At 45.0% G+C, this 27,156-nt stretch overlaps 1 protein-coding gene across 5 annotated transcripts in view; it reads left to right on the top strand.

The window, feature by feature from the left end:
* Window positions 1–21,412, top strand: part of LOC135911670 (neprilysin-1-like) — a 109,551-nt gene extending 88,139 nt beyond the window's left edge. For all 5 annotated transcript variants that reach the window (XM_065444007.1, XM_065444011.1, XM_065444009.1 and 2 more), the window contains 2 exons: window positions 99–242; window positions 20,988–21,412. In XM_065444007.1, the coding sequence (XP_065300079.1) occupies window positions 99–242; window positions 20,988–21,347 (504 nt within the window). In that variant the 3' untranslated portion in view covers window positions 21,348–21,412. The remainder of the gene's footprint in view (window positions 1–98; window positions 243–20,987) is intronic.
* The last annotated feature ends 5,744 nt before the right edge of the window (window positions 21,413–27,156 follow it).

Here is a 27,156-nt window from a genome sequence, read left to right as displayed (position 1 = left end):
ACTCCCATAATGAGCGAACTCGTACGGTATAACCATTGCTGACTGTCCAATAGTATTCAAAATCAGCTACGTGCTCTCTGTTGCTCTTTTTGTTCCAGATTATAAGTCACGAGATGATGCATGGCTACGACGTCGACGGATCGCGGTATGACGAGAACGCCAAGCTGAGGCGTTGGCTTTCGCCTGAATCAACCGAGCACTACGTGAACACCACGCTCTGCTTGCGGGACATCCATGTGGACGTGAGTTAACTCTCGGGCAACGCTGGCGAAAGTAGTCACGCATTACGCACTTGCAATGACCGTACTCATAGTCACTGCTTCTTTTCAGCAGTAGCACAGTATTTCTTACAAATACCGCTTTCCGATGTAACTTCTGATGTAACCTGACAAAAATCTCCCCGCTGTCTGAAATAGTTGTTCTTGTTGATTGGCTACCTACGCCTTACCGGAACCTCAAACAAGTTACTCTGAACTTCTCTAACCTGGATCGCCATTCTTTTAAGCTTTGCAATTATCTAAAAAAATCCTAATATCTCCATTTAGATATACTCGATGAAGTTTTCTTATTCGTAAGCTTCCGCATGATTTGCTTTATTATTTCAGCCTAGGCTTATAGAAGTAACGCAGCCATCTAATCTCAGCGCAAATGACGCCCAGCGGTAGCTTCTGCATTCAGTAACGGTTGGTTACGACGGCTATAAGCATACATGAGCCGGACATGCGGTTAGTTATGATATGCATTCGGGCAACCTGACGAGATTCTGCGGCGCATCGGAGAAATTCAAATAAATTCTCGGGTTTTACATGCCAAAGCACGATCTGGTAATGCGGCATGGCGTAATGATCCACTCGGAAGTAAATTTGACCGCCTGCGATAACCTACCGTGCACTAAATACACAGCACACGTGGACGCTTTTCATTTCGCCCACATCGCAATGCAGCAGCCGCAGCCTGGATTTGACCTCTCGACGCTCTGCTTAGCAGCCTAATGCGATAGTCACTAAGCCACCACGGCGGTGGTGGCTTAGTGATTATCGCATTAGGCTGCTCCGCAGCATTCGCATGGTGTTAAACACTATTGTGCTCTCGCGTACATTTCAGCAAATGGAGAAGACTGACATCGGTTGTTTCTTTTACTGCAGTGATGTTAGCCGAATATTCATAAACGTTCGCGCCGTCCCTCTTCTTGAGGCCGACTTGAACGTATATGAAAAGAACCTTAGTTATGCTTTTCTGTAGACACTATGGGAGCCGTTTGTTTGGTGATAGCCAGCTGTGACTTTGCCGTGAGCAGTGACGCTCTGCTCTACATTATTAATTCGGAACATTTATATGTCCCATGAGGCAGCAAAGCCGCTGTTGTCCTCAACAAGTGCTGCCAAAAACTAGTGCTGCCTTTGATGAAGGTTGGTACAAATTAGAGTAAGATGGATTAAGGAGGAATAAGATGGTTTAAGGTGTAATAAATTAGATTAAGATGAATTAAGACTGCCACAAAAATACAGCGGTGTAGAATAAGGTGGAATAAAGCAGAGTTGCGAAGAACGCGTGATAACGTATGGTGTTGCGTATCATGGAAGTAACAAGTAATTACAGAAAGCGCAAAGTTTTCGCATGGAAGTCAAGTGGGAATGCATTAATTAGAGTCACTTTTATTGCGGTTGATATGAGCTGCAAGTGCAGTATCAAAGTTGGCAACAACACGAGTGTTCAAGCAACTGGGACAGACTATAATTCCATGGGCGATGAAAGTTTCTAGGTAACTCACTGTGCCTCGCGGGAGCACCCTGATTTCACTGTATTGCGTCAGGTAGACCAGGGCAACAGCGGTGCAGGGGTTGACGGCTTCGGGCAATGAGAGCCGCCCAGGGAAATCAATGTCAAATTTGCTGAAACGCGAGCTCCAATTGTCAGCATGACGTAACCAGCCAGTGGGACGCACGGACACTGTCTCGAATTTCTGGCAATGCGGGATCTATTAAAATATTGCTCCATGTCGTTGGAAATTAGAGGCGATTAGTGTACATGAGAGAACTACACGGGCCAGGGCATTCGGACGGCCGATACGAGTAAAGCGTTTTTCAACTGGCCCGCTCATTAAAGGGTCTAAGTCATGCCTTCAGCTCACGCAAACATTATACTTTGCATGGCCTGAGGCATTCTGTCCAAAGCTGAAGTAACAGATGCAAGCACCTGGCTGTTAGTGTAACTTATCAAAAGTTGTAAAAACATACAAATTTTTCATTCGCTTATTTTCGACGAACTCGAGCATTGTTTCCTATTATGGACAAATAAATTATCCAGAATCCGCTCCTCATACTACTTTCTTGTTGCTGCTTTCGCGATTGCACTCCTACAACACTTAATACTATCATAATATTGTAGCTCTAACGCAAGGGTGTCTCTTTCTACTTGAGCGTTTATTTCGTACTGTAGGGTCATGAATTCACACTATATTTATATGACGTGCATTGTTCCCAAACTACGGCAAGCTGTTTTCATCTATATTCAGTTCCATTAATGTATCATTTCTTTAATTAGATTATTAAGTACAGGTCATTTCCACTATGTTTCTTCGCTTCTTATGATACGAATAATCAAAAGCAGGCCCCTCGGTTAACCCCCTTTCTTCTCGTTTAATACATAACGAGGACCTCGAATTCGGCAACCTTGATGGCTTCAGGCAGCAAGTGTGGATTTATTGACCAGTTGTGTTCACCGAAAAAGATCACGTAATGGTGACGCCTGCGGCAGAAAGGATGTTCTACATGTGGCGCCAAGGTTCGCGAGTGGCGGCGCTGGATAACATTTCCAGGGTCACTTGTAGTAGGGACACCTAAATACCCAAGAAAGAGTATTGGAAGATGGTGCCATGGTAGCTCAATTGGTAGAGCATCGCACGCGTAATGCGAAAGACGTGGGCTGGTTCCCCAGCTGCAGCAAGTTGTTTTATTATCGTCTTCAATTCCATTAATTTATAATTTCTTTATTTCAGTTAGTAAGTGCAAGTAATTTCCTCCGTGTTTCTTTGGTGTCTATGTTTGTTGGCTTCGTACGATATAAATATATATTCGCATGCTAAATAACTTCATAGGACCAAATCGCACGATCAAGATAAGTGCATGTGCACCAGCATAAAAATGACAGCACAGGAAAATGACCATATCACTGACGTTCCTATTTGAGAAACAAAGATTTCGCTCCTCTATTCATTATACACTGTAGCTGATCAGACACGGAGGTGAGGCTGAAACATTCTGTAAACAAAAAGAAATATTTTTTTTTTACTTACAATCTCGTTCTTGTCATGCACGCGCAGGTCCTGGCTAAGTTTGGTAATACACGACAGAGCCAGGTCGGGGCCGAAAAATCAGCCCCAAGCCATGCTCTAGAAAAGATATCTAGTATGCGTGCGATATTGCGTGTATATCACTAACATCCGGACTCGGGATCCTCGTGAGTGGCACGCAGAGTCTGGTCATGAAGCATGCATAACACAACAGGGAAGCTGCAGGTTACGTTGGAAATGTAACTCAGGTGGTAGAGGACACAGTCGGCGATAAAGAACATTGACAGTGTACAGGCGAACATTAGAGCAGGTACTTGTATGCGGCTCTCAAGATAGTTGATCACTCACCGGACCTTGTACTCGTCGAGCTGTTGCTTGTACCAGCCGCTCTAATGACGCGAAGGAATGCGCCACGTTCCTCGACATCGAACGTTCTTCTAAGATAGCCGACCAAATACTCAGTACGAGATTTAGTGGCAAAAAAGATAGACTGCCGTGGGCACAAGGCATCGCATCTGTGAGCATGGAGGACTGTTTCAAAGCAGTTAAAGATGGCGCGAAAACCGCTCACCCTTGTTGCATAAGAGGACGCTTTTTGTACTTGCATGTCCTCTTCGTCATTCTCGCAAGAGCATTTGCATTTTTATTGAAGATATCCCTGCATATTAAATGTACAATCAGGGGATGACGTGTTTGTTACCGGAAAGGCTAAGATATTGAGGGGGCTGCTGTAGCATAACAAATCGATATAACTGTTTCGTTGGTGTAGGAAAATTCATGAGCCCTTACACTCTGTAAAGATGGACGAACTGCGAAGCTGTGGTGTTTTACCTCAATCGACGCATGTATCTATATATGCGAATTTATTATTATTATTATTATTATTATTATTATTATTATTATTATTATTATTATTACAAACATGGCGCACCCCGTTTCTCTCCCGCAGAACCCCTTGTATTGACAGCAGATGGAAATTGTGGGACGGTTACAACTTGACTGTGAACTAATTATCACAAGTAAATGGAACTCGGCATAGTGATAGAGTCGTGTTGTAGGCCCATTTCGCTACAATTTTTACAAGATGTCTACCTTAGATTGAAAGCTTCAGAGCATTCGCGAGAAACTGGCGACGAATTTTCTGTCGACGGGTCTTGTAGACGGAGGCATATCGACCACCGCCGGATGGTAGCTATATACAGCTTCACTGCAAAAGATGCAGTCAGATAACTGCTGGTAGCATGTATAGGCAAAGAAAGAAAGAAGGCGTTGAAATACGTCTTACAATCAAGCGCGGCGTTGAAGAGTTGTTATCCTGGCCATGTAATTGGAGGACGAGGTCAGCGCATGGTAATTCGACGCGGTCAACTCGTTTCAGCGCGATGCAGTCGGTGAACGCGTAGCCTTTCGTTTGCGACGACGGAGATCTGAAGAGGGCGCAGCGGGTTCCATCCCGTAGTTCACTGGGGATAATTGTGAAGCCACGTGATAAGGACCACGGTACTTCGAAAGTAGCTTGGATGGAAAGCCAGGAATTAGCAGTAGCGGGTAACCACAGACATATAAAGCAGTGGATGAAAAAAGCATGTCGAGTCACGCTGTGACGATATTCTTGGTAGCACTGGCCAACGAACGAGCAAGAAAGGCCCACTTGTCGGCCATCCTCGAAGTGCTGAGCGACCGCCGAAATACCTGAGCACTCGTCAGGCTAAGGATAGTTAGGTTGAATTGGGTCATTGAGGCGGAAGGTTTCGCCGCGCTTCTGTTAGAAAGAATGGTTATATATAGAATCCTCTAACGGCCTCGCGAGACGGTGTTGTAGGCGTATGCTAAGAACGGAAGCACTTTATCCCTAGAGGAGCGGTCGGGCGCAACATGTATTGAAAGCATGTCGACAAATGTTCTGTTAAGCCGTTGATCTGCGCAATATATGCGCTAGTGATGTGCCCCCTCATAGGGCATTCGAAGAGGTTTGATTGCGCAACATTGGAGAGGAGTACGTTACCTCGATCCCTCAGGACTTCGGGAAGCAGACCATACACTGGATAAACGAGGAAACATCGCGCGCTGTTCCAGCAAGTAAAGCGGTGGTTTCGACACACCGTCTGCAATGACCCATGGCGCCGACGATCCAACGGTGCCCAGCAACCGCACAGGGAAGCGGTCGTGTATATCAGCGATAACATGGCAAAGCGGGCGAGAAGGGTCAAGGAAGCGGTTGGAGCGGGGCGGCGGGGAAGCGAGACAGATTTACGACGCCCTCATTCAACGCAGGAGCGCATGTATTTGCTTACAAAGAGGTATATAGCGCGCCTACACTACCGTGGCCGAAGTCGCGTCAGCTTTTTACAGGAAAACTTCAAACATCTACCTCGGAATGCATCTCTCGTGTCCGTGGACAAAAAACGTGGGCCGATCCCGGAGATGGGGCAATGCTGGCTGACCCGCAGCGGAGGTGAAGGATGCGTTTCATACAAGGGCCAATCTCAACGATAGTGCAATACCAGGCCGACCTGTGGTGGAGATGCAGTTCGCCATTAAGGGGCCCACAGCTTCGCTGCTTATCCTTCTTTATAGAGTGAAAGGGCACTCAGTTTTTCTAACATATGTCACTGCAGTCCACATGCACCGTAACAAAAAAAAAAAGGCGTGCAAAATAGATATGATACAGTTGTATTGTAGCTTTGCCCGCTTTAGAGCAAAGCTGTCTATGGCAAGAATCCGGGATATTATGGTGTCCGCGTAGGAAAACTCTCCCCTAAAAAGTGAAAATGAAAGAGACAACAATAAAAAATGCTTCTGGCTTAGCTAAGGTTAAGCCCAGGATGCGAAGCATACTAGCCTTTATTTTAGTTGTTGAACCACTGTTTAGCCTGGTGAACTACTGTTGCTTCGCTATATTTGGTTCGGCTAGACGAAGAAACAACTCATGCGTTATTCTGCTTCGCCTTCAAGAGTGGAACGCGACAGCGTTCCCGTCGACCCGCCAAGGGGTGTAAGACAATGGGCTACGGCGCAGCGACTACGCGCCCCGCATTGGACGCGGTGAGCGTCGAGCAACGCAGCGTTCGGCGCGGCAGCGAAATGTGCGCCTGAGCAAGCGACGCACGCCTGAGCCTTAGAAACAGCTCGTTTCTAAGGCAACACTGCATTCACTAGAGGCGCTTTTGTACCGCTTTGAAGCACCGTACTCGTGGCTCAGTGGTAGCGTCTCCGTCTCACACTCCGGAGACCCTGGTTCGATTCCCACCCAGCCCATCTTGCAAGAGTTGAGCTAAAGCCACCTAGAAAATCAGTCTCTGTAGCACGCCGCAACCTTCGCTTCTCATTCCAACGAGCAGCTCTGTCTCCAGAAGGCATCTCACCTCGTGAGTGTCTAGCAGAGGCAAGCGCAGCTGCTTATATACCGCCGCGAGCGACGGCGCGAGTTGGAGCCCCGTTTCTCCTCTGTCGTGACGTCACGGTGTCACGTGGTATTGAAGGCGACACCGCCGCGCCTGAGGAGCTGGGTTGAGCTCTCGTAATATGCTTCGCATAGAAACAAACGCATGTCGCCGCTCGTGTCAATGTGTCTCTGTGAATGTACGATGTATTGCTTGCCGTAGTGTGCGCCTGATAGGAGGACCATGGGGAATTTTGCAGCGACGCTGTATAAGGCTAAGATCCGTGTTTTCATGGCGTCTGCGAGTAGGAATTGTCATCAGCAGCAAACACCTTGAGGGTCGTCGTGGCGCCACTCAGCGCAACCGTCCGAACGCGCTCGTATGGCTGCTCGGGTTTTCATCGTCATCTTCGTCTACTTCGACAGCTGGCTCCGTTGTGCAAAAGAACTGTCATCATCAACAATGACTTCTTCTGCAGCTGGCTCGTTGGCACCCCTTGGCGCAACTACGCGAACGCCTTCGTGGCACTGATCTTGCGCTCGTCGTCACTTTTTGCACTCGCGTTCGTCGTCACGCTTTTTTCCACTACTGGCTTCGTTGGGACTCATAATTCCAGCGTAGATCTTCTGTCGTCCTAATGGGGATGATGCGTTTAGGGTGTAGTAGTCATATAGTTTCTCACTACATTACCTAGAGGGAAATCTGGCGCTGCTGCGCTGTGGTATGCATGGGAATGCCGGTATATTGTGGATTCGGATTGGCATCGTTCTCGTAGAGACAGAACACCTTGAAGACGCGCTCGGCAAGTACCGTTCCATCTGTCACAATGATTCATTTTCTACTAGAACAGCACGTGAAGAGTTGTTTTAGCTTCATTGTTACGCGAAAACATGTTTTGTTTAACTATGAGAACTTGTTACTGTGTGTACGACTACATGTTACGTAAAAAGTATCAGCGGGCCGCTAAAGTTGGAGGACAGACGACAAGGTTCGCGCTCGCTTTGAAACAGTTGGTCGTCTGTTCTTGCGTTTCTTCGCTTGGTCATGCATCGTGGGTGAGTAAAGATGTAATAGGCATGAATGGAAACATTTTATGAATATTTTACTTTGAGAACGCGTTATTTGCGTAGCCATATCCACGTTTTAGACGAAGCCTCTTACAACACCAGCCAACACGAGCCTCGTAGACACATGTACCGTCATTCCCATGACGGCACGGTGCCCCCTTAAGAATCTCCCGTAGACGGTGGCGCCAGATTACCCTATAGGTGTTATAGCGAGAAACTCTATGGTAGTAGCCATTGTTAAAGAGGGTGGTGGCCATTAAATTGCCTAACGTCACGGACAGATTTAAATTTCACTTGTGTCGTAATGGAGGGGCCGCGTTTACCGGGGTACGAGCCATTTTTTGTCTTACGTTATAACTAGCAGAGGTGATGCGCGAATGTGTTTGCGCACTGTGACTGCCAATCAGGACAATGCATTCGCACCTTTGTTCAAATCTCTGCGTTACCTCTGTCTCGTGCGCTACACAGCTTTGCTGGTCATCCACCTTCACAGAGCTGAATCACTGATGAATTTTCTTGATTATTTTCCTGTGCGTGCACACTAGAGTAGCGCAGGCTAATACAGGACGCAAGCCAGGGGCACACGCTACTACTATCTCCGATAAGCCGGGAAGATTGCGCTAAACTAATCTCGCCAGTGGCTATGTCGTACTCGTAGGAAGAGCCTGGCAGACAAAACACGCTTCGAATGAACTTGGTGCACGTGCGCTACTCTTGCTGATCTCGTCACTTGCCGCCGTTGGAAGGCGCTGACGCGATGGCCAGTCAATGCTCGCGCAGCACTAGTATAGAATCGGTCCACTGTACAGCCATGCACCCTTGACTCGCAAGGGGGAAGTGCCACCGACTGTGGGAATGTCTGCGTCGTTTCAGGGGAAGATGGAATTGTGTTATTCGCTCTGTATACATCTCCAGGCACATCCGATTGTGATATCGAGAAGTTCATGACCACGCCCTTTGCATGGGTTAGCCGTGATGACAAAATCCTGGTGATCGTCGTTGCAAACTTGAGTGCCGCCATTTAAAATCCAGACAAGAAATGGTTCACTCAGTTCCTGCTCGAAGAGTTTGGTTTGAAGTGGCACACAAATCCGAGTCACTGAGCTACTCTTCAACAGTCGATTAAAGATCTAGCTTTGGCCAAGTCTAAAGTCTTTGTCTAAGGTAGGAACCAAATCAATCTGTATATCACAGTAACCTCGAATTATTGTCACTACCATTACCAAATGAGAAGAATAAATCATGCGCCCTTCTCTAAGCCTGTGTGACGTGCTGCTGCTTCGTTAGTCATCCACCTTCACGGAATGGAGTTGTTCCTCAAACCTTTTTCACACTGCGCGATCACCACTATGGGGGTGAGAGTAAAAATTAGAGCAAGAATCTTTGAGGACTTGGGGGTGGGATACTACTAGAAGTCATATTCTCTCGTCATAATGATAGTTTCAGTGGTAATGAAGAGCATCACGAATGGCCAAATGCTGCGCCTGTTGGCGCAACACGTCAGGTGCCGAAGCGATTGGAGGTTCTGAGAGAAAATTGAATAACTTTTCAATCCACAGATCTTTTTGTTAGCAGGATTTGTAAGTAGCCGACGGGGAGTGGTAAGCGCATTATCAGACGCACCCACCTCGTGAAAAGTCCATCGTCACCCTGAAGAAGTTGGTTGATATGTACGATCCCAGTTGCGAAATTGTGAATGAAACATCGGATATACGAACATAGGTAAATAAATTACTTCGTGCCTGCCTCTAATGTTGCCGGCTTCGGCAGCTCCGATACGGCGGGCCGTTTAGGAGTATCAGGAAGAACGGCGTCATTGCAGAAAATGTGGGCAAAGGTGTTCGGTTTTCCAGCTGCAAATGGGCACTTCGTATTTTGCGAACGGGCGCAAGGGCAATTTGGTATCGTGGGTCAATATCGCGCGCGACAGGGAAGAGAGCGCGAAGGCATTGCGGGATAGAGAGGGGGCGGGGGGGCAACAAGTGCATATGTTGCAAGGCCGCGCGCTGTCGCGCGCGCCGTATCTTGAAGGGCATCTCCACACGACTGATGCCTTTGTGTGCACTGTGTTATATTTGCCCTTGTGTTAGAGGGGAGGAAGGTCACTTCGTTCACTGCTGCTGCCGCGCTTGCTCCCACGAGCGCTTATACACCGACTTTGCGCACTCACCGAGTGTGATATGTTCATCTTTACTTGTGCATGCTGACACCATGCCTGCTGATTCAGTTAGTAAGCAAATGTTTCCAGGTTCATGCGGCCTATTAAACTACCATCACTACTTCGTATAGCCGTCTACTCTTCTGCAATCTCAATCGATGCTTCGCCTTTCGAGCGGGACTGCGACATTTTTTTAACGGTAAGCACCAGTCATGAGCACCTGTTAAAACCCAGAGCTTCAGTCCAACGGCGTGAAGTAAATCAGCTTGTTCTAATCGCCCAAATGCACTGTCTATATGTGGGAGTGGACATGCATCGCATAGGGTAATTTTGCTAACCTATCACTAATCAACACAACAAACCAAGATATTGTCTTCTATTTTAGGCTAGGATGATTGGTAATGTCCAGTAACGATTAGGAGGCCCTGTAACACCACGTTTGAGCAAGTTGGACCCCTGGTCACCGATAACGCTTCTTTTAATGATGCTGAATCGGTGCATAGCTTTAATTGTCGATAGTATGCGAAATAGCCACTTTACGGGCCGGTCGAGTAGCCTACACAGCATTTCATGTCTATTGAACTGCGAGATTTAGTTTTCCTGGTGCAGAGTACTGACGGGGGCGGACGCTGCGTTAGTGAAAGAGAGTGACCTGAAGAGAATTAACGGCGAGTGAAAACTCTGGACTGGGCGATGAGGGAGGAATGAAAACTGTTCGAAGAATGATGACCTTGGTGGAAGCGTGATCTATAGGCTGACCATTTTGGACGCACGTTGTTTCAGGCGCTCGGGCGTGCAGAAGCGTCAGTGACGAGGGACGTGTCGAACAAGGCCGCCGTAGAAGAAAGTTGGGCGGTTATCTGCCGTACGCCAACGGTTTTGAGTATGTTGTGCTTACTGTGACACGTGCAGGACGGGAGGGTATATAGTAAGTCACGAGGGTGGGAAAGGCGGTGCGTAGGTCACAACTGAAGACGGCATAACTACACCGACGTACTTCAGGGGAGCAACAACAGGAGCCAGGTGGCGAAAAGGCAGAGCACAGTGAGTGATTTGCACCTTCACGATGTATTGCAGAGCGGGCACCAATGGATATGCCGACTGGCCGCTAGTAAAAGGCACCAGCCAAGTTTACGAGCGAAATCTTCAAGAAGAAACTCATTGATATGGTGCCGCAGCAACGTGTTGTCAAAGGGAACGACCAATCCTGACAAGGAACTGGCATACAGACCATGCCCATGGGAGGCAACGTGCTCTTTGCGTAGTTCGTCAAAGATTTAAAAAAAAAGTGTCAATTTCACCCGAAAAGCGGAGAATCGGTTGCGATAGCAAATTATTGGATAGCTAAACGAAGTGAGGACAGTCGTCTTATGGGCCATACAGTGTTGTAAACATATGCACAGTAACTAAACTAAACAAGAATGGTGTCACCCTTACAAAAATTTTTATAGAAAGTCCATATACAGTCCATAGACATTTGTCTATGAAGTCTATAGACTGTCTATAGACATTTCTTTAGACTGGTCTATAGACAGTCTATAGATTTATGGCCATACACTGTTTATAGACTGGTCTATAAAAATTCTGAGTTTATAGACTGTCTATAGACATTTCTTTAGACTAGTCTATAGACAATCTATAGACTTATGGCCGCACACTTTTTATAGACTAGTCTATAAAAAGTCTGAGTCTATAGACTGTCTATACACTGTCTATAGACTGTTTGTAGACTTATGGCCATACACTTTTTATAGACTAGTCTATAAAAAGTCTGAGTCTATAGATTTTCTATAGACTTTCGATAGACTTATGGCCATACACTTTTTATAGACTAGTCTATAAGAAGTCTGAGTCTATAGACTGTCTATAGACCATCTATAGACTTATGGCCATACACTTTTTATGGACTAGTCTATAAAAAGTCCGAGTCTAAAGTGTCTATGGATTAATTAAAATTCATGTTTGTAGACAGTCGTCTGCATAATGTCTATGGGCAAGTGTATAGGCTTACAGTTCTACTTTTGTAGACTGAAGTCTATGGAATGTCTACAGACAAATGTATATATACTATAGACATTCTATAGACTTCAGTCTACAAAAACAGAACTTTATAATCCAATACACTTTTTTCTATGACATTCTGCATACACTTGCCAACATGCATTTTCATTATTTTTTAGACACTCTATAGACACAGACATTTTATAGACAAGTCTACAAAGAGTGTATAAGGCCATAACTCCATAGCGGCTACCTACAAGTTAGTTTACATTTTTCATTACATGCGGTAGCAAAACGTTTTGAATGTATTTCATTTCATTTTATAGATATGAAATGCATGGAAATGCATGGAATGCAGATATTATGCATGTGCACCTGTTCCTTTTCATCTGCACTTATGCATTACAGTTAGTAGATTAATAAAGCTCCTGAACCAGCTGTACTTTCATATATGTTGCATAAACAGAAAGAATTTATATAGTGCTGAATCATGCAGTGCAAAAAATAAAACAAATGCACCGGCAATGCATTAACCGTTTTTATTGCTCGATATAATACATGAATTCCTTAAATTCTTGTCTTATGCTATTATGGAAACAGATTAAATATTTACACTACTCCTTGGCAAGCATGGTCGCCAGGCTGGCCTTGACCTTTGTGTCATTAGTCCCAAAGGTGCTGCAGGTGTATGCTGCAAATAAGTACATGCAGCAATATGAGGCAAAAATACCAGATGTGTATTCTTTGTATGTTCATTAAGCAGCTGTATATATTTACTCAAACCATCTAAGTCAATACTTAATGCGGTTTAACTATGACTAATGGCTGCTTGTCAATACAAATCAGTACCTTTATGCAATGTTCTATTGCATGGTATGGTGAACAATTAAACAGTCACAACTGCTGCACGTGTCAGCAACAGTATGTTCCCTTTGATGACAAGTTCATATTTGATGCATTAATGTACTTATCCCAAATGGTCCCTATATTTATTGCGGAAACGTTACCCAGTTGGGCTGTCTGTACAGTTTTTTTGGCTGGTAGTTAAGTATGCCCGTGCAGAGGGATGTTTTCAGAAGACGTGACTGGAATATTCCCAGTATCATGCCTATGATAGTAATTTATTTTGCTTAGTACACATTGAAATGTATTTCTCATACCTTTAAATGAATGGGTCATTGGCCATAACTTCAACAGATGGCAGATGGGTTGATTGTATTGATATGGTACCTTAATTTCTTGCAGGTAATGAGGCCTCTTGGGCATGCTAACAGGTTTCCAAGTTAGGTATACCACATGAGCACCCGAAATACCACACGAGCACTTTGTGTCATGGCACGACAGATATGCACCTCCTAGGAAACAGAACTTATAGTATAGTTCGAATGAATTCTATCACAGTAAATTATTTAAGGTGCTTTGAAAGATGAAAATTTTTTCAAGGCTATCGAGGTTCAGGACGTTTAGTTAACGCAAAAAAAAACATATTGAGTAAGAAATGCCTTGTCAGTCTGCTTGACTTTCTTTTTTTTTCAATAAACAGAACCAATTTCCCTCAATTTTTATGAAGTGAAACGTTTTAAAAATATATTTAACACAGAGACTCTCTGGAAACTTTGACATGTAACAAGACAGCATACCCATGTGGCCAATTTAAAGTTTCCCGATCTTTTTCCAAGCCTTTCCTGGCTGTTTTCATGAAAATTTTCTGGCAATCTATGACGCCTGCAGCTTAAGTGCAATAAAAAATACTATGGTTTAATGCTTGCCAAGTAGTGCCAGTCCATAATATTTAGATAAAACGAATAACACGTCAGTCACTTAACATGTAGTATTAGATGCAACTGACTTCAATCCCTTGTTTAATAGAGCTGACAAGGGCTTCGGCAAGTTCGTAATTGATGGCCACACGAGTACAGCACGGAAGACACAGAGACACGCGTAAAACAAATGCAACAATGTGAGGGAAAACTGTACAATGAGTTATTTTTACGGTTCAATAGTAGTTTTCTATATAATTTGCTCTCACCACTTTTGCCTCTAGTTAACTTTGTTTACCTATGACTAAAGACTACATGGCAATATTAATCAGTACCATTATGATGTTTCGTTATATTACAGTATGATAAGCAGTTAGACAACCATAATGGTCGCCGGTGTTAGCAACGGTACGTTTCGTTTCAAGACAGGTTCATGTGACACACAGTGTACTCATAAAAATAAAAGAAATGTGAGAATCCCAAACGATTCCTATAATAATAATTGTTGAAACAAAGATACCCTGCTGGACTGTGCACATTTTTCAGGTGTTAATGCAATGTGCCCGTGCCGATCGAACATGCTCAGCATACTGACTGCAGTTTTGAACAATCACGTTAACATTCGCAATTTATTTCCGCTTAGAACAGTCTGCATTGTCTCTTTTCTCATACTTCGAGATGAATACATTTGCCACACTTTCAGTAGAATGCACATGAATGGGGGCGTACTGATCAGGTTACTTATCAACTAAAACATGTTACGATCTCTTAGGTGTGTTAATAAGGGTAGAACAAATGCAATGTCCACTGAATTATTTGAATAATCTGTGCGTTATCTACTAAGAAAAGACCACCAAATTGATAATCTGGCTCTTTTTTTCTTTTGTACAGCGCATATAGTATGCAGTCTGTCCAAGACGACGGCACTACATGCAACAGTAATGAAAACCGGAACACTTATTGCGCACGACAAGGGCTTCATACCGTGCACGACTGGCACAATGCGAATCTGCGCCAGCAGCTGCCTAGAGATTAAGAGCACGTAAACTGCATAACCCCGAAGCATCGAAAGGCGCTTAACGCTTTTAATATAGCTCGAAAGATAACTTCTGCTGCTAAACTGTTTTAAAAAGAGACAAAAAACAAATCTTCCAACTACCGTCAAACGCAATGCCTTCAGTCTGAAACGTGTAAAGGTGCTTCCCGGAGCGACTAATTTATTGTGCTCCAATTTTTTCGGCTAAGTTGCGAAGCTGCGAGTGACTGAGCTTATCGCAGGTTTCATGCTCCAAAAGCGTTTGTGGTTGCATATAAATAGATTGGGTGAATCTAGAGATTTTCGCTTGACATTTCTTCAAGTCTCGTGTTTTGCTTGCGGTAACTTCCCAAAATTATTTAGATTGGTTGCCAGAAACCTTAAAAATACTGCTACCTTTAAACAATGCGAAAACGGCAGTGCACACACTGCTGATGCATGCCCCGCAAACACGGTCTTTCATCCGAGTACGTTAGCAGTTATTTAACTATACGTGTCTGTCAGAACATTCTTGATGCTAACACAATTTCGAGATATATACGTAAAGCGTGTCACGAGAATTTCACTACACATGCGGCGCAGCATTCATCGCGGCCGGATCAAGCGCCACGAAATGAGATCTACCACACTGGCTGCCCAAAATACACAATCCGCCTAGTGGTAGCTCAATATCAAGTTAAAACATGGTGTAGCTTCCTTCTTTACGCACCTAAACTATTATGCGAAAATCAACAAGCCCGAGCGATCGCTCGCCGTAAAACATTCCGTATAGTAGAAGCGAGAACAAGAGCGCGTTATGAAACCATGTCAACGACAAACCGACACTATACCCGAGTCGCCTGCGCTACAAGCAGCCGCTTCGCGCTACGAAATGCGCTCACATAATCATGAGCTATTGACGCAAAACATCTTTGCTAAAGCTTACTGTTCAGTGTAGTTGACGTGTGATGCCACAAAGATGACCCGCATACATAGACACCAACGTTCAGGCGGACACCGCACACCGGTACAACCGTTTACGTGCCCGGCGCACTCGTTGAGATGGCGCACCGCCGCGCATGCGCAAGATCTCCGAGCATGCGCAGGAGCTCTGCGCGCGAGGGCGCGCGCGCTCGGAGGAGTGTGAGCGCCTTTCCCTCCTTCATTTTTTTTCGCTCTCTCTCTGCGCGCCATGCGCGCCGGAACGGGTGGCTTATTCATCTTTATCACCATTATTCATCATTTTTCGTGGACGAAGGAAATGCGCTGGCAGGTTGTATGACAAACGCTGTGGGCTATCGTATGAGACTCGAACGCTAACTTGAATGCGCTGTTTGTAAAAGCCATTACAGAGCCCTTCAAACGTTTCAGACGCATTATTGCCAGCGTCGATTAGTAATACAGCGTACTTGTAGCATATCTTCCAGCGTACCACCAAATGTGATGCCCGCACGTATGTTAGTGCTAATTTTCTGTTCCGGTGATAGGTCAAAGCAATCAGTACAGCATTGAGGTACTCATATGCGTGGCTGCCCAGGCATACCGCCAGCGAAATACTGGGTGGGCTCTGATGATTTGGCACCTATTTTAAGTGAATGAGAAACTTTGATGGGTTTATAGTGCAGGATATCAGTCAACAAAAAACCGCCCTATGTTAGCGACGCAGCCGAGGTATGAAGAAAATGTGAAAAGTATCCGAGAATCGGACGACACACAACGCGAACACCACATGCGCGACATCGGTTCATCGCACATTCACAAAGTACGCGTTGTCAGCTACAAACATTACGAGTGTCCTTGCTGTTAGCTCGATGCCTGTTTGGAATCCACTTGTAGCTCAAGCTGGCGTTCATAACAACTATTATAACATTTGGATCGGCGTTTTGCTTTCTTTATTCTACTGCCGCAAAAGTGATGCGACAACTGTGAAGACTGTCTTGGGATTGCCGAGACCGACTACGTAGATCATATCATGTGGTCAACAAATGCGGAGGTATACACTATGTGTATACTAATGTCTACAGATAGGCTCTACAGCAATCTCAGCAGTATACAACTTCAGTGGCTTATATCAAACGCAGCTACGTATTATCCACCGGTACCTGCGCTTGGTTACAGCGTACACGGGTTGGGCCCAGATTAACGATGTTTGTCTATTGTTAATCTATAGACATGCAATACCACGACAACTCAGAGGCAGACCAGGTGGTGAATTCACCACCTGGTCTGCCGGCCGGATTTCGCGACTTATTCACCACCTTTGCCACATCATCACCATCTGACCTTCACCAGCTGGTCTCGCGAAGTGTACGTCCGGGAAGCAGCCAGGTTTAGGGCCTTCGGGTGCCTGGAAGACCTTTGTGACTCGGACGTTGCCTGTTCCGCCGCGATCCTCGTTCGGTGCAGCTGCACCGAATGACGACTAGCAGTCTGCACGGTTTGCCCGCCGCGCCGGGGTTGCACGCGGTGCCGGTCGCGCATGAACCAGTGCCATATCATCGCCTTCGCAGAGGGCGGGGAGTATGGGAACTCGGCATTACATATTATCGACTTTCTTATATAGACATTCAATACACCAGGAGAGAAAAAGAAATAGAAACCTTAGCCGACTATTATTATTAACTGTCTAATATAGAGAGTCTATAGACAGAGTATGGACAAAAATAAATAGAGACTGTATCGGCTTTCGTCTATAGGTAGTCCATATAGAGGGGAAGCAGACAAAAAAGAAACAAACACTTTACGGAATTTTTTCTATAGACCATCTATAGACTGCGCGTAGACAAAAAGAAATAAAACCCTTATTGACTTTCGTCTATAGAAAGTCTATAGACAGAGTATATGGACAAAAATAGACAGAGACATGTACCCACTTTCGTCTATAAGTAATCCATAGAGGGGAAGTAGACAGAAAAGAAACAAACACCTTATCGACTTTTTTCTATAGACCGTCCATAATCTACGAGTAGACGAAAACAAATAGAAACCTTATCGACTTTCGTCTTTAGAAAGTCTGTAGACAAAGTATGGACAAAAATAGATAGAGACTGTACCCACTTTCGTCTATGGGTAGTCCATAGAGGGGAAGGATAAAAAAAAACACCTTATCGACTTTTTTCTATAGACTGTCTATAGACTGCGAGTAGACAAAAAGAAATAGAAACCTCATCGACTTTCGTCTATAGAAAGTCTATAGACAAAGTATACCCGCCGTGGTTGCTCAGTGGCTATGGTCTTAGGCTGCTGAGCACGAGGTCGCGGGATCGAATCCCGGCCACGGCGGCCCGATTTCGATGGGGGCGAAATGCGAAAACACCGGTGTACTTAGATTTAGGTGCACGTTAAAGAACCCCAGGTGGTCGAAATTTCCGGAATCCTCCACTACGGCGTGCCTCATAATCAGAAAGTGGTTTTGGCAAGTAAAACCCCATAATTTAATTTAATTTTATAGACAAAGTATGGACAAAAATAGATAGAGACCGTAATCCACTTTCGTCTATAGGTAGTCCATAGAGGGGAAGGATACAATAAAGAAACAAACTCCTTATCGACTTTTTTCTATAAACTGTCTATAGACTGCGAGTAGACAAAAGAAATAGAAACCTTATCGACTTTCGTCTATAGAAAGTCTATAGACAAAGTATGGACAAAAATAGATAGAAGCTGTATCGACTTTCGTCTATAGGTAGTTCATAGAGGGGAAGTAGGCAAAAAAGAGCAAACACCTTATCGACTTTTTTCTATAGACCGTCTATAGACTGCGTATAGACAAAAAGAAATAGAAACTTTATAGACTTTCGTCTATAGACAGTCTACAGACTTTGTATCAACAAAAGTCCAAATCTATAGAAAGGAAAGGTCTTCTATAAGAAATCTATAGACTTTCTATAGACAGTCTAAAGTCATTTTTGCAAGGGGTGCACGCACCCTTCAAGCAAGCATGAACACATCTCACTCGATGAGCTCGGAAATTCGCCGTCAAAACGCTGCAGTGAGAAAGTGCGGCAGCAGTGGCAAGCGAAAGGCCTTTCGTGCGGCTGCTCGGATCAGGAAGAGGGGAAGCCGCGAAAACAAAGCGCGCGAAGGTATTCGTACCTGAAGGCTTTCAAGATGGCTTTCAAGATACAGCGGCCCGACTTGGCACGCGCGACTGCCCAGGGGGCCCGCAGTAAACCGCCACCACCCCTCCCTCCCCCTGGAGCCTAGCGTTTTTTTTTTTCCGTTGCATGCGCAAGATTGAGCTGGAATTGCCTGCTCACCCTCACACGCTTTCCCTCGCTCATACAGCGTACGGCGCGTAGCGGTGATTCTATCGCAATTGAACTTTATACGGAACCTCACGGCAACGGCCACGCTGACGGAAAAAAATGCGCCTGTAGTGTCGATATAGGTATTATGGCTATAAAAAGGCGATTTCAGACAATGTTTCGTGTTTGGAAGCGAAGCTTGTATTGTCTCACAAGTTTCCGGGGAGTCGTCATGGTCACGCAAAAAAAACTCAGTTGCTCCCTGAGAAGAGCAGCTGCGGTAAAGGGCGGTTTGATGAGCTCACAGCTGCGCCGGCGCTGGAGCGTCGGTCATTAACAAAGATTCCAGCTGCGTAGGTGCGCGTTCACGCCACGAACGGAAACAGTCAGAGTGGCTTCGCTTCCGCCGGGGAGGGAATGGGCAGGATAGCGTTGCGCAAGCGCTGCGCAGCCTTCGTTTCCGTTAAGTATTTCCGTTCATTTTATCACCATCAATAAATGCGTTTTTTCAGCGCCCACCATAAGAGCCCACCGTTTTCGCCGTCCACACTTCTACGCTACATAAACGCGCACTCGTGAAGTCCACCTGTTATAATACGCCCTGCTCAAAATTTGTGTTTTTTCTGGTCAAAGCTTACCTGAGTTTGATGGCGCGGGTAGTTTCATCGTTTCTAAACCTGTTCAACAGAAAGTAGTATTGTTACGACGATCAGATAATTGCTTAGCTGTTTTTGTGCGACTGCGCTGGCCAACGGGCTTGCAGTTTGAAGATGGGACCGGCACTCTACAACCAAAACTTTCATCGGCCTCCAAAGAAAGTATGTTCTGTGCATGGATACAATTTCGCACTGATGCGGCTTACTTTTTACTACATCATTTTCCGCGCTGAAAGCTCGGGATACACAGGAATTTGCATGGCTTGGAGCTTGGGTATGCAGTTGTAATTGCCGAGTATACAGCTGTAATGACCGGCCACCGAAACAAGTTTCGAGCCGTTAAGGAGGAAATGACCTCACTTCTGTTTTTAACAGATATGGCGCCACATTTTTTTTTCTTCCGCCGAAGTCTCCCCTCCTTCTACAGATGGCGCTAAACCATGATACGCCGATAAACCACCATGCTTTGAACGTATTGACTTCTGTGAAAGCTTCTGTACCTTGCTTTTACTCTGACTCGAAGGTAACGCGCGATGAAGCTCTATTTAACTTTAGTAACAAAACTTGCTTCTACTTCAAGAACATGCATGCCCTGACGAGAGTACGATTGAGTATGGGCTGAAACAGGAGCCACGACTAGCATTTCAGAGAAGAACGTTAATGCTAGTCAAAGTTTGCTTCTATGTCCTGATCTGGAATCACAAAGCTTATATTTTGCTGTTGTTTTGCAGACAGAATTTTAAAGCGATAGGCTGTGGCTTTTTTGGCAACTATGAGCTTATAGTCGGGGAGAACATTCCATGGTAACGCAGGGAAAGCTACGGGGGCTGAGCATCTGAACACGTGTAACCACGCCGTTAAGTCCGACATCCTTTGGCAGCGATCCTGGTATTTTTGGAGGAAATACGGATTGGCGTAGCTTGCGCGCTCGATACGGTTTCGCCTTCTCATGGACGTGGAAAGCAACATTGAAGAGAAGAAAATTTATAACTCAGTTGCGTATTTTTTCTTAGTCTGCTGTCGTAAATGATTTGTTTAGTTTTTTTTTTCCACAGCTTGAACTATCACGAATGAAAATACGTGCCTTCTTTCAGAAGCGCCCTAAGCTTTGTGCGCTCAGCCTACGAAGATTTTCCTTCACTGCGAGAACATGGTGACTGCGATTATTCAACTAAAACGCAGACCCCACAAGAGTATTGATTTTGCGAATGCATTCTAAAGCAAGAAAACAAACAGTAGTTATTGCCTACGTGTAGAATGTGACAAGTTGGTTGTCTCAAATGTATCGATGACTTGACTTCATACTATCAGGACTACTAGATCCATAACCTGTCTCTTGTCAGTCGTGCCACCAAATATGGGGCGTACAAACTAGCTGATGACCAGCGGAACGATGTTCATATCGCAGGTCCTTCGCCGAAGCCAAGAAGTCCTAAACGATACGATAGACTCGGAAAACCTCGCCGACTTAGGGGGAACAACGATGGCATACTCCGCGTTTAGGTCACTGCCCCCCTCGAAGAGAGACACCACGCTGCCTGGCGTCACCATGACAGCGAACCAGCTATTCTTCGTTGGCTATTGCACAAAATGGTGCGAGGAACAAACAACGGAACCGCCGCCCTGGCTCTCTGGCCGCCGCCCCTACGCACCTCGCCGTTCTCGGTGCATCGTGCCTCTTATGAACATGCCTGAGTTTTCGGATGCATTCAACTGCAAGCTGGGGTCGTACATGAACCCGCCAAACAAATGCAATTTCTGGACGTGAAAGTGCGACAGCCAACGCGTCCGTTGTGTCATTCTGTACCTTTCACTTAATAAAAGATCCATGTTCTGACGGCAATCTGACAGATTAGCTTACAATCTAAGTGTTTGTGACCGTCTGCTTATTGACCACCCTGCGTGTTTCTTGGTATGCAGCTGCTCGAGAAAAGGAATAATGGGTTGATAAACTGCTGTGTGGTGGCAGTGCCTGTAGTACACAAGCAGTCCAACCGCACTGAAAGTTACCATGTCTTGTTTTAAAAGCTCTCTTCCCGCCCGTGCCCCTTGCGCTGCCTTGGCTACCATCCAGATCGACGACCTGAACTAACGCGCTGGACGCATGGACCTCGTAGCTGCCGCTCCTGGACTTCATAAAGGAAAGAGAGCTAGATCTCTTTATTTGAGTATGGCATACTGCGCAAATAAAACAAATTCAAGCGGAAACTACTCAGGGAGTTGTCTATGTATGCACAACCAGTGGGCCACTTGCTTGTCTCCCATGCAGCCCGGGGTCATTATCAATTCTATGAAACTTGTTCGCTGATGACGCTCCAATCATTATCAGCCGTTATTGGTCTTTAGCGCCTTATGCATCACCGTTGAACTATCGACAAAACGTACTCGGGCGGCGGCTTCGTGTGGAAACGCCGCGCAACCGCACTTTCAAAGCGATTAGCGATGCTATCAAGCAAGCCGAGTGCTGATAGCTTCGCGCGCTGTGTTCTCGCCGATTAGTCATCCCTGAAGAGACGCGCGGGCCTGTATTTTCAAAGTGATCTGTGAAAGTGGCAGAGTGAGCCGTGTGTTGAGAGTTCCGTGAGCGCTGTGCTCTCACCGCTTCGGTAACATCGTAGTTAGAGGCTGCACGAAGGTGAATCCGCTCGCTACTGCAGGTCCTATCTCAAAAACGGCCATCTTATAGGACTGAGGGAGGGACTTTTTTCTCGTTGGGTAAGCATAGAAATGCTTAGGCCTTAAGAAAGAAGTTCTCTTCCTGCAGAGTGTGGTATTATTTTAGCGCTCAATAAAAGTAAGAAGCAAAAAAGTCGTTATCTTGCAGTTTGATATATCGAAAAGTTGCTCGCGAAGAGAGGCTCACGGTTTCGGAATGTTTGCGCCTTGTCATATAAAAACGGGCAGTGCGCGAAACTCACGCACACAAAGGTGAAAAGGTAAAAATGTGCCCACTTAAAAAAAGAAACAAAAAAATGCCCGCATTCCAGTGAAGAAGTGCAAGCACTAGTATATGCAAAGTATGTATAATTCGCTAACGTACACTTCTTTGTGTGTTGGCTTTGCGTGGTCGTATACGTAGCCATTTGCTACCGGCCGGTAAGCATTGCTATTTAGAAAACACGTCACGAATGAGAAAGCCAAAAATTTGACGGCGTGCGTGGGTGTTATGTAGTGTGGTTTAAGAATATCCTATACCGAAAGAATCACAGAAAATACCGTAAGGTTATAAGCGATGGCATATGCAAAACACTACAAGATCAGGGCTGTAAGTGCAGCTGACATAAAAGCCAGTTCAGGAGATATTCGCCGGAAAGAAACTGCACCTTTCTGAGAGAGCTTCCGAGCTCGCTGACAGAACATATGCCGTATTTGTGTAAGTAGCCATATAATGGCCAAAGGGGCCTAAGCAGTTGTGGAACAGCGGCAGCTACAGCTGGCCATCTCGTTACGACGACAGCCAGCAAACTTCTTTGAGGTCAGTGATAATTCCAATGAGCAGAGAAACAAGTTACGCCTGAAAAATGTGGAGTGCCACAGGCGAAAAGTTTTCACATTTTCTATGGGGGGCGGGAGGCTGGAAACTACCAACATTCTGAAGCACACACACACACACACACACACACACGTGCATATATATATATATATATATATATATATATATATTACAAGTTGCACTTGAAGAAACTTTGTGTGACCTCGATGACCTTTTCGCTGCAGTAACGACCTTGTATGAGTATATTCAAGACGTCATACTAGGACACAGTTCAATTTCACAGCCTGAGTCTTCTCGCACCACCAAGCATGTGGCGTTTCTCGGTGGTATAATCTTGCTTTGTGAAATTGTCGTATACTTCGCTATCACTAATACTGCTTCTCCTTTGCGAAGAAACTGCTGCCTCTCTCTCTTCTTGTTTTACTGTGAGTGCGAGTACAATCGCTGCTGCGCATGACTGCTGTCGATTCTCATTTCGAGTGAATCCGCCTTGGCCTCATTTAGGTTACTGAGTGAATTGTACTGCGTGTCTCAAGTGTAATGCACCAAGTCTTTAAAAAAAAGCAGTGGAGTCGCTCAAAGAAAACCAAGTGCATATGGTTTCCAGTACAATGGAGTAGCCGGCATTATTTTTTGCTTACTGAGATTTATGATGTAATTGTAATTATTTTCCTAACCTTAGAATTACTGTCTTAATTATCGAAGAGTCAATGAGGCATTTGAAAGCATAACCCTGGGATATGTAACTGCAGTATTTTTGGCGTCGTACTAATTTTATTCGACTCTTACAGAAACTCCTCGAAACATGAAAAATAGCATCTGACTGAGCTCCAACCTGCATCATAAGGCCGCGCTCACAAATGAACTTAATAAAAGCAAGAGCACGGACAGCAGATGTCGTGGCTACGCGGCTATTCCTTCCTGTCATTTCTATGTCACACTTGTTATCCGTCTGTCAAGGGCGACTGATCACATTGATAAGAAAACGCCCATGATAACGCTAGAGAAACACCACTCTGACCACGCACGAAACGCGAAAAGCAATGCAATAGGCATACGATGTATCCGTACACCTGCTTTGCTCGCACCGCAACGAAAGAGTGCGCGCGCAGCTATATTATGGGCCATAAATTTGATTCGGACCAAAGCCAAATAATGTGACGGTTTTATTTTTCATCACAATGCATACCAGCTGCAAATAAAAAAAAAGTCTCGAGGAAAAAAATACAAGCAAAATAGACAAGGAAGCGACCAACGTCTAGAGAAAAGGCAAAACTGATTCGTTCAGGAAAGTAAATGTACCACTTTTAAATCACCTGAATTGGCAATCTGCATAGAAAAACCTCAGAAAAAGAACACCGTCAGATTTCACTGGCCCTTATTACATGCGAGTTCATAAGCGCCGTTGAACGCCAGCTGCTGGCTAAAGGATGTGTTATAGGATAGGTCTCCTTCTGCAGTTACGGAGTACGGACTCCGTTTTATCACATCTTCAGTGGCGTTCTTGATTACTGACGCTGGAATTGTATAGCGCAGACATCCGCCATCCTTTCCTTGAGCTCATCTGACGTCGTCGTCTCGATCATGTAAAGACGACCTTTCACCTAAACCGAAAGACAAAAAAATTCGAGCGGAGAGAGGTCAGGTGGCCTAGCCGGCCACTTTACAGGCTCGTGCCTTCTAATCTATTGCATACAGAAAGTCTTTTCCAGCCAGTTTTGTGCTCAGCTGCTGGTGTGTGCTGGCGCGCCATCTTGCTGATACTACAGAAGTGGAAGACGTGACAGCGGAACTTCGCTGAGAAACTCATCCAACACTACTTCAAGGACTTTGCCCATGTAACGCTGTCCAGTCAATGTGTGATAGAAGATGGGACCGAATATAGCACCGGCGTAAATTCCGCACCACACATTGAGTGACCACTGGTACTGGTGCCGAGTACGCTTTGCCCATTGTGGATTGGAGTAACTCCAACAGTGTGCATTAGGCAATTTTTCCTTAGCGTTTCTGAAAAGACTGGCTCCATTTGTGCACACCATGTTGCCCAAAAGCCCGGTGACTCATGGGCTTTCGTGAAGACCAAGTTCAAGAAATCTAGATGACTCTTCAGATTCCTATCTTCGAAGCATTTCTGCTCGTGCAGGTGGCACAATAAACATGTTGAATGATTTAGTATTTTCCAAACGGATTAATGGGAAATTAGTACCTAGGCGGACACGTCCGGCACGCATTTATGCGAGTGTGAGGCCATTATTTGAAACGTCCCGCAGGCTTGTATAAGGGTTTGAGGCTTTAATTTCATTATTAATTCAGTCATTTCCAACAAGCATGTTTACGTGCATTTTTAAGGCATATGGCGAAAAATCCGCTTAGAAACAGCCTCACGAAGGTTCCATAGGCCTTTTGTACCTGGCATTGCAGGGCAGAAAACACAGGATACACAGATTAGACAGCAGATTATTACAGTGACGTCAGAAAAAGTTATAAAAACCAGTACAGTGCACTAATAAAAGTGATAATACAACAATAGGAGGCATTTAGTATTAGTTCCGTTAAATTTGTTAAAACGGCACTCTCAAGCATTGCATCAGAAAAAAAGTTCTGGTATGCTTTTAAAAGAAAAAAAACAGAGGGCGTTTTTATATTTGTTGCGTGATTTTAAGCCTACCTAAAATATGCGGTGACGCGTCAAATAAGGCACTACCCCGATGATGATCCTTTTCTTTATTTCGTTTATTTCGTTCTGGCTAACTCAGAGGGATCCTGCTCGAGTGCGCTGTTTTATGGTGTGTGTGGGGGCGCAGCCACGTGGTATCTTTCAGATTTCGTGGGATATATTTATCAGTTGGAAGAAATTAGTACGCAATTATGACGTCACTAAAAATGCCCTTGTTACATGTTCAGTGGCTGTGCCTACAAATGCCTCACTGATACCTTTATAAATAGAATTGTACCTCTCGAGATAGATAATTGTTCACAATTACCTAAATAACTCCCAGTAACAAAAAAATTACTGGCGGCTAATACACTGTACTCGAAACAATATGCACTAGGTTTACTTCGAGTAATCCAATTGCACTTTTTCTAAACTTGGGGCATCATAGCTTATTGGGACACTGGGTATATATTTATGACCTCCGCATGGAAGTGACGCTGTTTACATCCCTAATATATGTAACCTATCGGAACAGTTTCTCCTTTTTTCATAAGTCGTTAACGTTGCTTACTTGCAAGACAAGCAATGCTGAAACGCATATCGTTCACCTGCATTTACCATGCCATTGACAAAAGACGCTGCCGAAGGAGTGATGGAACTCTACAGGTTTCTTTCAAGGTAAAAAAGCAAGCACAGTAATTTGAAACGAGGTGAACATGCAGCAACATATTCATTCTCTAGGCATAAGCTGTCTGCACCTTCAGGTGTAATGGTACTTGGCTACCTCCTTCTCTTTCAGAAATATAATAAACTTTATCATTTACATAATTTAAATACATAGTGTACGTGCACAGTGTTTACCGTCGAAATTTAAAACAATGTAAGTGAGAAAATACGGATGACTCATTCACCGCTGATGCTTCTAATGCGCTTGTCATACTATTGTCAGGGTTTCAAGAAGTAAAGCGAAGTGATGAATCAGAAGCCGTGCACGTCGAGCCAACAATGATGCAGTAAGCAATTAGCCCTGATAACATTTTAGGTGAACAGGTAGAGGCAAGTCAAAAGAAATCGCGCAGTTCGTGAAAGGCGTTCATTGAAAAGCAACACATACCTAGCGCATTCGTGGCGCATCCTGCTAATAAGTGGCGTTTCTCTCCTTGAAGAACGCTTGTGACATGCATTCGATTCCAAGCAGCATCAGAAAAAATGCTATGGATCTTGTTTCGTCTTTATATATCCGAACGTTCCCAATGACACATCGCCAGCTACGTAAGTTGGCATCAAAGACATTCAAAACGCTCAGTGGCACACACTTACGGACAAATAAGCACTGACCTAAGTTCTAATCGAAGAGGCTATTTCTGTGGTTGCCTCAATATATTTGAGAACAGCGCAGACCGAGTGGCTTCGAGCAGCCGCACCTAC

The sequence above is a fragment of the Dermacentor albipictus genome, chromosome 2 (assembly GCF_038994185.2).
Source record: "Dermacentor albipictus isolate Rhodes 1998 colony chromosome 2, USDA_Dalb.pri_finalv2, whole genome shotgun sequence".
Classification (NCBI taxonomy): Eukaryota; Metazoa; Arthropoda; class Arachnida; order Ixodida; family Ixodidae; genus Dermacentor; species Dermacentor albipictus.
Note: the sequence above shows the minus strand (reverse complement) of the source record. Positions and strands in the feature narration are given on the sequence as shown.